The following is a 14366-nucleotide window of genomic DNA, read 5'->3' as shown; positions in this document are numbered from 1 at the left end:
TTACATAAAGGAGACCTCCGCGCCGCCATTTTGGTACCCCCTTAAGAAAAGGCAAAACAGAGAGAGAGACAGATCCGACCTCCTGCTTCCTTGCGAATAAATATATTTGACTTTCTTTATTGTACTCTGCTAATTTACACGTTTATAAACTATCAAGCAAAATGATCGTGTCACATTGAGAGTTGCACACACCGTGCCGAAACAGGCCGATCGCCACCAGCGTCGGATTTTCTCCACTAATTACCTATTGTTCGTCGTAGAAGAAACGTCGGGTCGACAAACAAGGAGGGAGAGAAAGAGAGGGAAACGAAAATGAATAAGTCAACATTCGCGAAACCCGCGAAAACGGCGTAGAAGCGTCGCCAAACATTAAGCCCGTTTCGTTCCTGGGAACGGTCTAACTTGTACAAACCCTAATTCCTCATGTACATCGTCAAAGCCGAGTTTCCGCATACCGTGCGTGCTCAATGTAATTACATTATAATTATAAACCCGATGCGAAGTGGAAAAGTACACGCAGTGACCTCTTGCAGTGACTGTGTCCGAAACAGTCCTCGACTCGCATCCGGATATACAGGGTGGTCCATTTTAAGATTCCACGTTCCTAACCATTTCTGTGCATCTTATGAACAACGCATTGACGTCATAAGGTTTTCCCGAAAGAAAAAAAAAAAAAAGATTCACCATTCGGAAATTATGTTGAAAATCACAGTACTTTTTTTTTTTTTTCCATGACATACGAAATCTGTACACGGTCTTCCCGTCCCTCTCTCGCCTGAAACAATGGTTTTGCAGAAAAACGCCGACTCGAAATTTGCATATCGAAAACCTATCTCCTCTCCATATCACGAAATACATCTCCGTCAGCGGTCCATTAAATTCTCGCGTCTCCTCTCTTAACATCTAGTTTCAACGTCCAAAGAAATCGGCGATCGTAAATCATGATTTACAATTTCCATCCCATCGATACAATCGAGCCAACCTTTCCGCACGACAACCTACGCCTAATTCCCTCTCTCACCTTGACAAACGCGTAACAATTACATCGAGACAGTCCCTCAAAGGTGGTTTGCAAATCTCTAGCAGAGCGCGCGAGCGGTTCGGCATCCGAGCGAGCCTAATAATTAAAGGAAAGAGATCGCAAAATGAATAACAAACATGTAAACGTTATACATGCGATAGTACGTCGTCTCGGTAAGCCTAGTACAGTGAAATAACACACTGCAGACCGCAAATCAATCTAATATTGTCTGGGCAACGAGTACGGATCCAGTCGCGAGTTGCCGCCGCCATCTTGACCGCCTCCTGGCAACAATTGCCTCGATCGATCGAATAAATACAACAAACGCAGAGTCAGCCTTGCTATGTTAAGAGGAACCTTCCTATCACCGGCTTAATGACGGTTTACGAGTTCAGGGAAAAAAAGGGGGCATTTCGTCGCCGAAATGAAAAATGCTTTTCCAGCCTGGTATACAACGGATCAGTGGAACGATAATCCAAATCATACTGACATCGAGGGAAAAAAATGAAACTTAACAGATTCCGTTACCTCCCAACATCTTCGAGTTTCAATATAAAATAGGCAGACATAAGTAACCGACTGCAGTACTTCGCATTGCCTGTAGAGTGTGCGTAGGTTTCCTATTTATTTATTTTTTTTTTCACGGAACGCCGTGACAATCGGTAATGTTACTGCCTGTTTGTTCATTGCTCAAATGGCGCTCGGATCGATCCGATCGTTCCAATCGACTTCGGCACCCTCTTAACAGTTCATTCCAACACGACAAATGACATTCTGAGATCCAGTAAGATAGTTTCCAATTTATTCCGCCATTTATTCTAGCCGAAGCGCAGAGACGCGAGTTACATGTACCTAGTGAATAATTTCTCGCTCGTTTTTCCTCCTGGCCGCTCGAACGAGAGAGAGAGAGAAAAAGAGAGATATCCCGATGTCTTGAGTATCACTTTTTTTTCCAGACTTGACGAGTATATACGCATGTCCCCACCACGAAGTAGTACACGAAGACACAACGCCGATGATCGGTCTCCCACGGAAAGTTACCCCATAATCTCAGATCACCGCTGATCTAACGACGCGAGCGCTACTTGCGGACAACGAGGGAACTCCAATCTACGTCACGTGAATGACCTAAAATGCTTTTAATTTTACAATCAAGGTACGCAAAGCGAAACTATAATCCGCGGATGATATACAGAATGTGATGTATTTAACGCGATAAAGACCCGCTAGAAGACGATAATTTTTAATAGCACAATTTAATTGAGGAGGAGCTCTCGGCCCTAGAGCGGGAAAAATTTGAAGATCTCGGACCCCTAAAGTGGGGATGATTTCAATCCATGACGTCACATCTCCTTATACTACTCGGTGGTCCTAAAGGACAATTACGGAGGGTAACCGTGCGCAGGGAGGAGGAGGCTCGAAGTTGTGACACGGGAGGTAAAGATTACGGCTAGACCATGGGAGAGAAACAACGAAGGTAGCTCCTCCCTTAACTTCAAATGTCGTTAGCAGACTCGGCGCTAGAACTATTTCCCGCTGACGACGACGAGGTGAAAGACGTCCTGCTACTGCTGGACTCGTTGGCCGCTCTGTTTCGTTAAAACACATTACCTCTGCATTGTAATGCAATTACACGTGATTTTCATTGGTTATGAAGGTCGGCCGGATTAACTGGATCACGGGGATGAAATCGCATAAGGAGCTCCTCTGGGACTTTCTGGAAAATTTCGCGGCCCATGCACAAAACATTCGAGGCTCCCACAGAAGTCTAGGAGACGAACATTTGAGGCTCGGTAATTGCACTGAGAGGAAAAAAAGTGAACTAGAGAAATACTTTTATACCCTTTTAAAATTTGCAACACAGCCTTCATGGCCAACTGGGCAATTAAATATAGGATTACTTGTACAGAGAGGTCGGAGCTTCTTATGCTACTTCACGATTGTGAGTTAACCGCGGAAGGTTTAATAAGTTTCGCGCATTTTTGGGCAGAACACGCCAAACGCACAATATAAGTGATGACACATACCTGAATAGAGCAGCTAAGCTAGGTCCTACGGTGTCTTGATTAGCTTCTGCTGAATTCTGATCTCCTAAGCTCTGTCTACATATGGGACAGGTTCCATGCTAGAATGGGACATTGAATCTCTTTAATTCCCCTCGTTTAAAAAGACTATAAGACGTCGATTAAATTTCTAAACGTGCTCTTCACTTTACTTTAAGATAACAACTTACCAGTTCAAGCCAGGGGACGATGCATGGGGCATGGTAAAAGTGTTGGCAAGGAAGTTGCCTCACAGGCTCGGAGAGCTGAAAATCCTCCCAACAGACCGAGCACTGCAGTTTCATATCTGGAAATATAAGAACGTAATTCGGCACGAAATGGAGGTACATCATTAATGACGATAAGTGAAGGATTCTCACGATGACGTGTACTGACCAACTTGCAGCTGAGAAACTGCCGTCGTAGGTATTTCGTCGATTTGTCTTTGGGGTAAAGGGGGCGGTCCAGTACCGTCCATTTGATTGAGCAATTGCGTAACAATGGCATCCAATCCATCTCGTCCCCATACATAATCACCCGGATTGCCCAAGAACAGTCTAATATTCGATCTACATTATTATATTTCATTTTAGTAAATCTGTGAGCAAGGAACATGCAGAGGAGTGCTCGGGTGACAAAAGTGCTGCAGCTCGGTTGCAATCATAATGCGCCGATACGTACAGGTCTTACAAAAGTGACTCGACGTATCGGAGCACTATGTTCAATTGACCATATATTTTAACAATGTCTCTTCTAAGCTGCAAGATTTCTGTCACCGAGATAATTCAACGTACGTACACAGGTGGTTGCACTCCCTGTGCCAACGGGCCCAACCCAAACCTGGAGAGGTTGAAAATAAAGTTTTGTATAAGGCTGTCTATTGGCATCAACGATTGTCTGTCACGGTCGCTGAAAGCAAAAATCAAACTTTATTACCTCGCCCTCCTCCATTTCGCTAAGGTAACACCCAAAACCAGTGATATCATTTAAAAAAGTGACATGGATGTTGCATGAAACATGAAAGTAAGCATCGTCAACTTTCTCATGACAGGGTTAAAGAAATTCCAAGTCTCGTAACTTTTTATTTTTCATTTAAAAAGCAAAAGCATTTTAATGTCCCGGTTTGCCAGTAAAACGGAGCGCCAATAAGAACTGCATTTTTCAAGAAGCGCACAGTGTTAGTCAAGATGGTGTTAAGGTGATACGAAAGGGTCATTCTACATACATCGAAACGTCAATATATTTATAAAACTTTTCCCAAAACTGGGTGCACCGAATCATTTGAAACTTCATCACTTCAGCTGATAAATGATTCGGTTAACCCAATTCAGAGAAAAGTTACATAAATATTATGAAACTTCGATATACACAGAATAACCCTTTCGTAACACCTTAAACTGACAAAAATGAGAGGTGCGTATGAAAACCATAGCGATTCTATTTACTTTTTCACGCATCATCGATTCGACTGAGTTCCATATCGAATGGAAACTCAATAATTCACATAATAGACAACAGCCATTGAGTAAAGTAGTTTGAGAAAACTATTTTACGGGTTCACGTTGATCTGATCGAAAGTTAAGCGCGGAGGGGTCGACATAAATCATAAAAAAATCTGTATCAACGTGAATACACTGCCAGGTTACCGCCAACATTGATTCCGAGACAACAGCATGTACATTGAAACGCAACGTCGGTAGAGTAAACAATTATAAGTACTTAAAAAAATAATTAAAAGGAACACGGAAGTCTCATTAAGTTTCGATGATTAAATTGGCTGACTCGAGGGGGGTTTCACTTCCCTCCCAGGCTGTTCGTGAACGTGTTTAAAATTACTTTAAAATAGCCAGTATCTTAATGTCGACTTCAGTTTCGTTATAAAGTAAACAATTAAAAGTAGGAACGTCAGAAATTCGGCGGTAAACCAGTGGCATCGTGTCAGTAAATAGAATACCGCTGGGGATGACGCCTGGTGCGGTAGGAAGCAGGGTACCTGCCGGAGCGACGTGCATCTGTATAATCATGAAGTGATATTGATCCCCTCCTAGTTACAAGCCTATTGTCATCTGGTTCGAAGGTATACCGTGGCAGCTAAACAGAAAATACATACCTCACCATTAACGTTTAACAAAGAACCACGCATTACTGGCTCGTGAATTGTCAAGTAATGTTTATACTTACAAATGATATCGTATCGTTACGCATGATTGCGTCAGCTTCCATATCCATACTAGAGCCACTATCATTCCCACTATTCTCGAGTTCCTCTATAAAACCGCTGTAGCAGTTTGGGCATGTGTAATCCTGGTAACAAGTAGAAGAAAAATTAATTAATGCCTTCGTTAATTGCCATAGTAATAAACTGACACAATATCAGAATCAAATCTAGTTAACAAAGTAGACCTTTTGCCTATTAGACTTGTCCAAAGGGAAGTAAAGTGGCCCGAACGACACGCATCACCGATATAACCTCTAAGATCGTATAAATCAATTTTCCTTAAATCACAAAAATCCATTCACCTTCCACCTCGAGCATGACATTTGCTTAATCAGTAGCAAAGTCCACAGTGGTGTCGGGGTGTTTCAAAAATAGAAATCCCTAAAGACAGAAACGTACAAAGAGAAAACCAAGACGTGTTTCTTTCAAGGCACAAGGGAGAACCAGACGCACGTCCCTAAGAAGAGATGAAAGAACTCTACGAAAAAACGAACGAAAGATCCAATATCTTCAAAACCAGATGACTAAACCCTACGAAGCAATACGATCCCATGAATAACGACGTTGCGAGGGGACGAAGGAATTTGCCAGACATGAGAAATCAGCGAAGCCTCCAAACTCTGTGTTGTGACATTCGGTTAGAGAGTCGTCCCACACTGGGGTGTCAGTTCCTCGAAAAGCAGAAAGCCCGAAGCTGAAAAATTGCAAAAAGAGAAAGAAACGCGTCGAATCCGCTCGCCGATCCTCATACGGGGCGAGAGAGAGAACTTGACGCAGTATTCCCGTTCACACATGGTCGGAATTGACAAACACGCGGAATGGCCGGAAATCCGCGTCGAAATAAGTGTCGCGCCTAGCTGGGTTATTCGGTTTGCGCGTCATGGCGGGCGTAAACGGAATTACTTACGGGTAACAAGTGTTCGATTTCTGCGCTGCACTGGTGGCAGAAAAACCGCGACATCGGGGCCCCGTCCACAACGGCCTCCGCCATTTTGGACCGTCCGACGTCTCGTGTGATCTCCGTTCGATCTCCCTCTGGTCCTCCCGCCGCGAGACTGCAGGACGACCGCTGTCGCCAGTAGTCACCACTTCGACACGTTCGGACACGCTCGAACCAGACACACAGCTCGTGACTCCCTGGTCTCAATGGCGACAGTCGGCGACGATCGGTGACGCCTGGCGACGTCCTGGCGGCCCCCGCGCTCACCTCCGTCCACCTCCGTCGGCCCCTCACCAAGATGTCATCGCATTGATATGAAGTAAACTGGGTACCAAATTGTATACGCATACAGGGAACGGGGTCGATTCTGTAACTCGAGTTTCATGAAAATGCTAAAAGTGAGCACCTCCTGCGATTCTGTACTTTTCACTATGATGGAAATGTGAGATACTTCGCGTGAGACTACTCGATGAGGAGGTCTGTTACGTAATACTTGCACCATATACACGAGGAAGCCATTCCTGATCGCCAGTGTATACGTGCACTAGCTGTCCGCATTCTCCACTGGGCCAGCACGAAACGCGATCGAGTGGTCCTGCCCGTGAGCAATCTCCTAACTCATCTCTACTACTCCATGTCTATGGTCTCGAGATTCTGTTGAGTGACGTCACTAATGTCAGTGACATCCGGCAGCGAAAACTCGAACTACGGCGTTAATTTTGGAATCCTTGTGGTCCTGAACAGAAATAAACTTCGCTTCTATTCAAGCCCAAATTCACCGCTGATATTTCGCACGAATCGCACGAAGAAAAAAAATGAACGTAACGACGCCGGAAGCTGTTCCCTGGCGTGTGGTTATGAATGTTCAAGCAATGTGATATTATTTATAATAATGAGTATTGTCACTCCCAGCTTACTAGTACGGTTCGAACTATCGTAAACTTGAAGCGTTTAAGATATAGTTGACGATTTTGACTAATTTCAGTCATGAAGTTGGTGAAACCAAACTGGGTGACGCATGATGGTTTGTAAAAGTTTTTAATTTTTTTTCCCTTATTTATTCACAATTTAATGCCATGTATACTGAAATGTTGTTTCTACGATCAGATAATCCGATATTTTCTGTGGACATCCACCCCGATGGAAAGAGATTTGCAACGGGTGGGCAAGGTACATAAGAATGTTTTGAAGTTGATATATTAGTATGAATCTTTGTTCGTCATTTAATGCATTTGGTTGTAATCGTAGGTGGAGATTCAGGGAGGGTAGTGATATGGAACATGGAACCCGTTTGCAATGAGTGTGCCGAGTTGGATCAAAATGTCCCCAAGATGCTTTGTCAATTGGATAATCATTTAGGTGAGAAATCATGGATGACTTTGATTATTATGTATAGAGAGAAGAAATAATTTTTTCTACTTGAATGGAAAAGTTTTAAGTAATCCTAGGTATTGTCTAAGTGTATTAAAGTGTATGAGGTTATTAATAATGACCGGCAATATTAACAAATGTGCTTCAGCTTGTGTCAACTGTGTTCGATGGAGCAGCAATGGATTATTAGCTTCAGGAGGTGACGACAAGTTAATCATGATATGGAGGCTGTCGGGAGCCGGAGGTAGTACGGTCTTTGGTGGAAAAGCTAGCGTCGAAACGTGGCGTTGCATAGCTACGTTGAGGTCACACGAAGGGGATGTTCTAGACCTCGCATGGGCTCCTCACAATCCCTGGCTAGCCTCTGCCTCTGTAGATAATAGCGTGATTGTATGGGATGCTTCTAAATTTCCTACGATAGTTGCAGTAATTAAAGGCCACACAGGATTAGTGAAAGGTATTACGTGGGACCCGGTGGGAAAATACTTAGCTTCTCAATCCGACGACAAAACATTAAGAGTTTGGCGTACAACGGACTGGGCAGAAGAAGCACTAATAACGGAGCCATTTGACGAATGCGGTGGGACTACTCATGTTTTGAGGTTATCATGGAGTCCTGATGGCCAGTATCTTGTGTCCGCCCATGCTATGAATGGTGGAGGACCAACGGCTCAAATAATTGAAAGAGATGGGTGGACTCAAGATAAAGATTTTGTCGGACATAGAAAAGCCGTGACGTGCGTAGTACGTATTTTATGACCTATGTCTTTAATGTATTCATTTTCCAGATTTAACCAATTTAAGGGCATTAATTAAATCTCAAACATTACAGAGATTCAATGGCAATATTCTGCAGAAAAAGGTACCAGGTGCATCGAAGCCGCAACAGCATTGTTGCGTAGCAATAGGATCGCGCGATCGCTCCCTCTCGGTGTGGCTGACATCCCTTAAACGACCACTGGTGGTAATTCATGAGTTGTTCACTCACTCGGTGTTAGATGCTAGTTGGTCTTCGTGCGGTCTGAGACTGGCAGCATGTTCTTGGGATGGCTCCGTCGTATTCATCGAGTTCACTCAACAGGAATTGGGCCAGCCTTTGGATGCAGCAGAATTGGTGAGTCTAAGTAGCATTTTAAGGATCATTGTTATCACTGCTATTTCAAGAACTTAAGATTATAACAAAAACGGTGACAACTTGTAGAGCACGGTACACGAGCGTTTATATGGAAAACCATTGGCCCAGGGGGGATCGTTAGTGATGGAAGCCCCGGAGCTTCTGAACTTAAAACCACCGGTCCCACCGTCTCAACCACCGGTGATCCAGCCAGTAATTAATTCCGCGCCTCCACCATCCACGTCCATTGCTCTAGCAAAGGGACCCATTAACAAACAAATAGAAACCAGAACTTCGGATGGCAAAAGGAGAATCACCCCGATGTTCATCCCACCTCCACCCGACACGATGTAAGTTACCCGATGGTGATTAAGAACCGTCCCAGAGGTAAAATTAAGGCTCACAAAAATTATACGACTTTCAGGGATACTGCTATAGGCGGAGGATTAGGTACACCCACGTTTACCAGTACGTCACAGTCGAAGAGTACAATCGTCATCGAGAAGCGAGACGACGTTGTCACGCCGAACGTGAGTACAGCGGTGAACTCGGCTTCTGCAACCGTACCGTCGACGATACACACGTTGAAACGTCGGGAACAATCTACGCCGAAGCCTCACCACTCCACCCAGAGTAAACGACCTAAAGTAGTGTCAGAGAGGAGCGGAAGTCACGTCGTACTTCCCTCGTTGAAGCCGTCCAGTTCCTTGTCTCAACAGGCAGGACATTACGCCGTGACTGTAACGAACAGCCAAGGACTCGCCCATTTGCAAGTGTTCCGAGGAACGGACACGGAAGCGACGTGGGATATGTATCTGGGATACAACGCCGTGGCTCTAGCCGCTTCACCGGCTGTTGTGGCGTTAGGATTGGAAGACGGCAGTGTTCACATATTTCACCCTGCCAAGGGCTCGCGGCCTTCTCCTCCTCTAGCTCCTCCAGCTCCTCTGGCCAAGGTTCACGCGGTTGGAAACACGGTTATGGTAGTTTCATGTTGCGGTGCGATACGTGTCTGGGAAATTGGGAGTTCTTGTCGTCTCATCGTGTCCACTTCGGCTAGTCACTTGGCAGCTCATGGAGCGTCGTTGCTGTCGTGCACCCTTCACAACGGAATGCCACATCTGGCATTCTCGAACGGACGAGCGTACATCTACCACAAGGAAATGGGTAAGGTTAAGTCTTTTAAGGCTATTCAATGTTATCGGTGGAATTCTGTACGCTGACTTTGCAGCGACTTGGTTACTGATCGGTGACAGCCACGATCCTGTCTGGCGGTGGTCCTCGCAAATCGCTTTCAGCACCACTGGATCGAGGACACCTCGGGGTCCCCTCTCTTCGTTGCAGGAGGGCCTGCGAAGGACGTCTGGAAGCTCTCTACCGAATCCGAGGCTACCTCATAGCGGTCCTAGCGTAGTTTCTTATTTGGAGCAACAGCTTCTTGCCTCGAAAGCTCTTGGTAGCTCACAGGAATACGTGCATTGGCTCATGGCATTGGTGTCCTTTCTGCTCACCCAAGGTATGTCATCGATACGTGGTTGATGTGTCTTCTGCCTAATGTGCATAGTTTAATGTGATTGATTTAGAAGGAATCATTTAATATTTTTTTATACAGATGGATTAGAGAAACGCTTGAGGTTAATACTCGATGACTTAATGGGTCCGAGTCATGGATGTGCTTCGAAAAGCACATGGGAGTCTGCAATCCTGGTACGTGTGAATCTTGTGTCGTCCTTTTTTTAAATAAACATTTTTTAGGGCCTTAAATTAGGCGAACGTTTGCTCTTCTTTTAGGGGATCAAAAAGCACAAACTACTGGGAGATGTTTTAGGGGTGATCGGTGGCCATCTCAGGTGGCAGAGACTGTACTTGGAGTACTCCGAACAACTAATGACAATTAAGGAGTTGTGAAACGAAAATTGGTACATTAATGCAAGTATAGACGGCAAGCGATTACGAACGATAACGTGCATACGCATTTCTACGTGAATTGTACATTTAGTTCTAATTTTTCATGAAGATTGTACAAATTTTTCTATCTCGTCGCGAAGTGAGCAAAATAAATTATTAATTTACGAAGTTTAGGTAAAGAGGCGAGCTGAATATTAGCACGTTACCTGTATCATAAAGCATACAACGTAAAAGGCTCCATTGCGAAGACCCGATTTAATTGGGTGATTAAAAATAGCGGATCAACTTAATCGCGTTCATAGCAATATATTATTATCGATAGATATACACCACCTCATAAGCTCTCTCTTTATAAAAATACGTAATGAAGCTCGGTGTGCGATAAGCAGAAAACTTGTAACATAGAAAAGCGTAACTGGTATAGGCATTACGCCTGTAAATTGGATTCGTATTCGTCACCGATCAATGTACCATTGATCGTCATGTGACGAAGTTAATCGTACACGTTCGTTCAAAAGAACCATTCCATTTAATTCTTGTCGCAAGTTCGGCGTTCGGTATTCATATTATTTAAGAAATCGCGGGTAACGCAACGGCGTTCGATCGCAAAATTAATAGTCGTTCGTAATCTCCTCCGAGCCTGCAATCGATATACAATTTAGCACCATATTGAACTTCCTCGAATCTCTCGATATCACGTTTAGGCCATATTTAAATGTTCCAGGATTTAATTCTGGCCTTAACGTGATACCTTCGTTACAAACTTAATGTATAAAAAAATAACACTAGGCGATGTTCCATGCTCTCCTTCAAGTATAAGGACCGCACACGGAATTAGTATTACTCGTAATCGTTACTTCACGTGTACACTTAACGCGTTCTAGGAATCCTTCCTTGTCAAGTGTAACAACTGAATGTCGTTATCGGACGAAATGATGCACTTTGTCAAGAAGTGAGCTCTCCTCAAAGGACCAAGGAGAATCGGCATTACGAGCACATCGCTGATAACGTATCTCGCCTCGGATAACATTTCCATTAATTGTGCACAAATCAGAGGTCTGAATTATTCTCTTCAACGATTCCCCTTGTACTTTCCGACGCGGGGCTTTCCGGGTTTCATAACATTGCACGGTAACGATAAATATTCACAAACTTGAGAAAATGATTAGCGAGTTATAGGAGTCATCGATAATGTCATCGGTAACACTACCTCTTCTCGTCGATCCATTTTGGTCCGTTATTACATTACTAATGTATAAATATCTTTTGTGTAAAACTAGCGAGTCTATCTAATGCCACTTTTAGAGCGCAAGCGAGACGCTCGAGGAATCGGAATAGGAGCGTTCTTTTCGAGATACATTTATAGCGCGAGATTAATTAGGTGATTTGAGGAAAACGTTGCAGCACTTCTCCCTTAGGTAGACTTAAATTATATTCCCGTTTTTGATTCTCGATCCGCAGTCGCTAGGAAGCAATGCGTCTAGGACTCTGACCTCTCAGAGATGTGACGTAATTGAAAAAAAGTGCCACGAGAACGTGGAACCTTTAGAAACGTCACTACACTTATCAACAAGTTCCAATGTTGCGTGGAGTATTGTTAACGTGTAAAAGGCCACCTTTCAAGAGGTTCATGTCTGGAAGATTCTCAGTACCGGTGTAGAGTACGACTCTAACGGCCGACTAGTTACAAAGTACAACGCTTGAGGTCGCGCGCAGCGCTCAGGGGGCAACACGAGGTTCCTGCATTTTCCCTTGTTAAGATATTTTTTGCCAATGTCTCGCCGTCGGGAATGATCGAAGAAAGCTGTAGGATTATCGTTACAACGGCGGAGGCCCGTTAGGATATTCGACGACGGGAGTGAAACTTCTAGCGAGGTTATTAGAGAGCATACAGCTGTAATCTTCTTTCGCCGATGGCACCAACGAAGCTACGCCAAGTAGTAACAGCATTAGCGCCTGGATAGGAAGAGAAACTCGCAGGACTCTTCCCAGGAACCGATATCCTCGCGCCAACACCGTTCCATCCCTTTCGTCACCACTGTAACGATAAGAAAAATGTCCGGTTAATCTCAATTCATCCAAGGTAAAGACACATAATGGAACTGCGAGCGAAATTTAATATGGAATACAACGGGATAACTGGACCACGATGAACGTTTCCAGATCCGTTTCAACTTTCTTTTCGTAGGCCGTGGGATATTCAATCTAATGTTATAAATCTACCGAATGTTCAATATAGGGAATCCTTTGTGAGGAGAAAAAGGAAAGACGTACTCAGTGGATGCGGCGTCGTGAGGTAGAGAGTTCCCGGAGGCGGCTTCGTCGAGTAGCTACAATTCAACAAAAGAGAAGACACAAACAATAAGCATACCGTGCAAGTGTGGTTTAGCGGTACGATGGTAGAACAGTTTTTAAGAACATACCAACAAGAACGAGAGTGAGTTCTACGTGCGTACTAAGATTTCTGATTCACGTGGAGCCGATTGTACATTAGTTATTTTTTTTTTTCACTTTTCAGAGAAATAAGTATTGGTATGAATTTTAATCCATATCTGGTACTACGGTGCGACTTGCCTACGTTGATTGCATACAAAAATTAGAGGTAGGTCACTGCGAGACCATCTCCATTAACGTGTGGTGCATCGATCGTCATCCGCGGCAGTATCATAATCGACGATGGATTCTACGTTTCCCAGGAAGCTTCGCAATTTTTAAACTAACAAGAAAGAGCCGAAACTTACGTCACGAGAAAGCGAGGCTAAAGTGGAAGACGTAACGGCGAGACCGACGTCCCGTGGATCCACCCCGAGAGCTGCACCCAACTTGAGTGCATAAATACCCGTGAGTCTCCTCAACGACTGCAGCCTCAACCTGAGTTCTTGAAGACGAGCACGAGTCTCTCCACCCTCCTCCAGCAACTGATTCGCCGTTTCTTGAAGGGACAGGACCCGAGGCTCGCACCTCTCCAGATCATTCCGCAGTTCCCTGGAAATGGAACCCATTAACGTGAACCACTTTAGTTCTCATCATTTATTATTAACAACCTGTAATTTCTCGCGTACGATACCAACCTGAACTTATCATATTTCGAGCGAATAACGTTATTGTCCTCCGTCAAGTCAATCGGCTCGCTGTCTCTGATCGACACCTCCGTTCTGTCCAGCCAAGCTAGGAGCTCCTCGATGATTCGGTGGAACTGCTGGTTCTCCGTCAGGGCGACTCGCAGAACCGCCTGCCACTTTCCTGCGGTTTGGCAGACCGCTTCCCACTTCTCGTTGGCAACTGTCAATCTTTCGCGAAGCTCGAGGGCTCTCTCGGTGTCTTCGGTGTGGTCCAGCAAATGGGCACCGACTATGTTCAAGCTGACCACTATGCTCCTGTGGCTGTCCAGGTCAAGAAGGAACTCTCGATGGTCTTGAATGACGTCCTCCAGCTCTTCGATGTTCGTGGGAGGCTCGCTTTGCTCGCTTTGGATGCCTTCGGCCAGTTGGAGCCATTTTTCCAGACGCCAAAGGTCGTTGTCCAGCTGGGACCAGTTGCGACGAGAGCAGAGTGGACAGGTCAACCTACCTCCGTCACTGATGGAACCAAATCGAAATTAAATATTTATTAATACGAAGAAAGGGACTTTCATTCGATTTGCTTTCAAGGAACCAATGGTTGTTACGGGATGCTCATATGCGATATCGATGTTGTTAGTAACACTCACTGTTCACAGGGAAAGGAGTAAGCGTCCGCAAGGGGTGACCTGT

At 44.6% G+C, this 14366-nt stretch overlaps 3 protein-coding genes across 16 annotated transcripts in view; 1 reads left to right on the top strand and 2 right to left on the bottom strand.

The window, feature by feature from the left end:
- Positions 1–86: 86 nt before the first annotated feature.
- Positions 87–6453, bottom strand: LOC105694841 (E3 ubiquitin-protein ligase RNF126-B). 7 transcript variants are annotated; one of them, XM_012415917.2, is made up of 8 exons: positions 6189–6452; positions 5245–5367; positions 5018–5154; positions 3862–3972; positions 3460–3620; positions 3255–3370; positions 3049–3146; positions 87–2610 (listed from the first exon to the last, which is right to left on the bottom strand). In XM_012415917.2, exons 1-8 carry the CDS (start codon positions 6270–6272, stop codon positions 2517–2519), a joined length of 924 nt encoding a protein of 307 aa, XP_012271340.1. In that variant the 5' UTR covers positions 6273–6452; the 3' UTR covers positions 87–2516. The 7 variants fall into 7 exon arrangements, with proteins under 7 accessions (XP_012271340.1, XP_023289349.1, XP_012271330.1 ...); XM_023433581.1 differs by having other exon boundaries at positions 5147–5154; XM_012415907.2 differs by having other exon boundaries at positions 3460–3632; positions 6189–6447.
- Positions 6454–6617: 164 nt separating this feature from the next.
- On the top strand, positions 6618–10793 carry LOC105694807 (protein HIRA homolog). Of its 3 annotated transcripts, none has more exons than XM_012415823.2 (10): positions 6618–7245; positions 7329–7391; positions 7470–7580; positions 7741–8336; positions 8425–8706; positions 8794–9056; positions 9131–9873; positions 9938–10222; positions 10319–10413; positions 10498–10793. In XM_012415823.2, the coding sequence occupies exons 1-10, from the start codon at positions 7209–7211 to the stop codon at positions 10612–10614; spliced, it is 2592 nt and encodes an 863-aa protein (XP_012271246.1). In that variant the 5' UTR covers positions 6618–7208; the 3' UTR covers positions 10615–10793. The 3 variants fall into 3 exon arrangements, 2 of the variants coding, with proteins under 2 accessions (XP_012271246.1, XP_012271254.1); XM_012415831.2 differs by having other exon boundaries at positions 10475–10793; XR_001103553.1 differs by lacking the exon at positions 10498–10793 and having other exon boundaries at positions 9963–10222.
- A 111-nt stretch (positions 10794–10904) lies between these two features.
- The window catches only part of LOC105694784 (nesprin-1), an 84662-nt gene continuing 81200 nt past the window's right edge, over positions 10905–14366 (bottom strand). For all 6 annotated transcript variants that reach the window (XM_023433532.1, XM_023433542.1, XM_023433545.1 and 3 more), the window contains 4 exons: positions 13686–14192; positions 13356–13599; positions 12889–12944; positions 10905–12652 (listed from right to left, as the gene is read on the bottom strand). In XM_023433532.1, the coding sequence (XP_023289300.1) occupies positions 12433–12652; positions 12889–12944; positions 13356–13599; positions 13686–14192 (1027 nt within the window). In that variant the 3' untranslated portion in view covers positions 10905–12432. The remainder of the gene's footprint in view (positions 12653–12888; positions 12945–13355; positions 13600–13685; positions 14193–14366) is intronic.

This window comes from Orussus abietinus, unplaced genomic scaffold, assembly GCF_000612105.2.
Source record: "Orussus abietinus isolate OABI.00-Male unplaced genomic scaffold, Oabi_2.0 scaffold73, whole genome shotgun sequence".
NCBI lineage: Eukaryota > Metazoa > Arthropoda > Insecta > Hymenoptera > Orussidae > Orussus > Orussus abietinus.
The sequence above is the reverse complement of the archived record's forward strand: the minus strand, read 5'-3'. Positions and strand labels throughout refer to the sequence as shown.

Coding starts and splice junctions, on each gene's coding strand:
- LOC105694807 (XM_012415823.2), top strand. CDS start 7,209: ATGAAGTTGGTGAAACCAAACTGGGTGACGCATGATG. Junction 7,581..7,740: donor TCAATTGGATAATCATTTAG/GTGAGAAATCAT, acceptor AATGTGCTTCAG/CTTGTGTCAACTGTGTTCGA. Junction 10,414..10,497: donor CATGGGAGTCTGCAATCCTG/GTACGTGTGAAT, acceptor CTCTTCTTTTAG/GGGATCAAAAAGCACAAACT.
- LOC105694841 (XM_012415907.2), bottom strand. CDS start 6,272: ATGGCGGAGGCCGTTGTGGACGGGGCCCCGATGTCGCGGTTTTTCTGC. Junction 5,368..6,188: donor AAATCGAACACTTGTTACCC/GTAAGTAATTCC, acceptor ACTTGTTACCAG/GATTACACATGCCCAAACTG. Junction 3,371..3,459: donor AGTTTCTCAGCTGCAAGTTG/GTCAGTACACGT, acceptor TTATATTTCCAG/ATATGAAACTGCAGTGCTCG.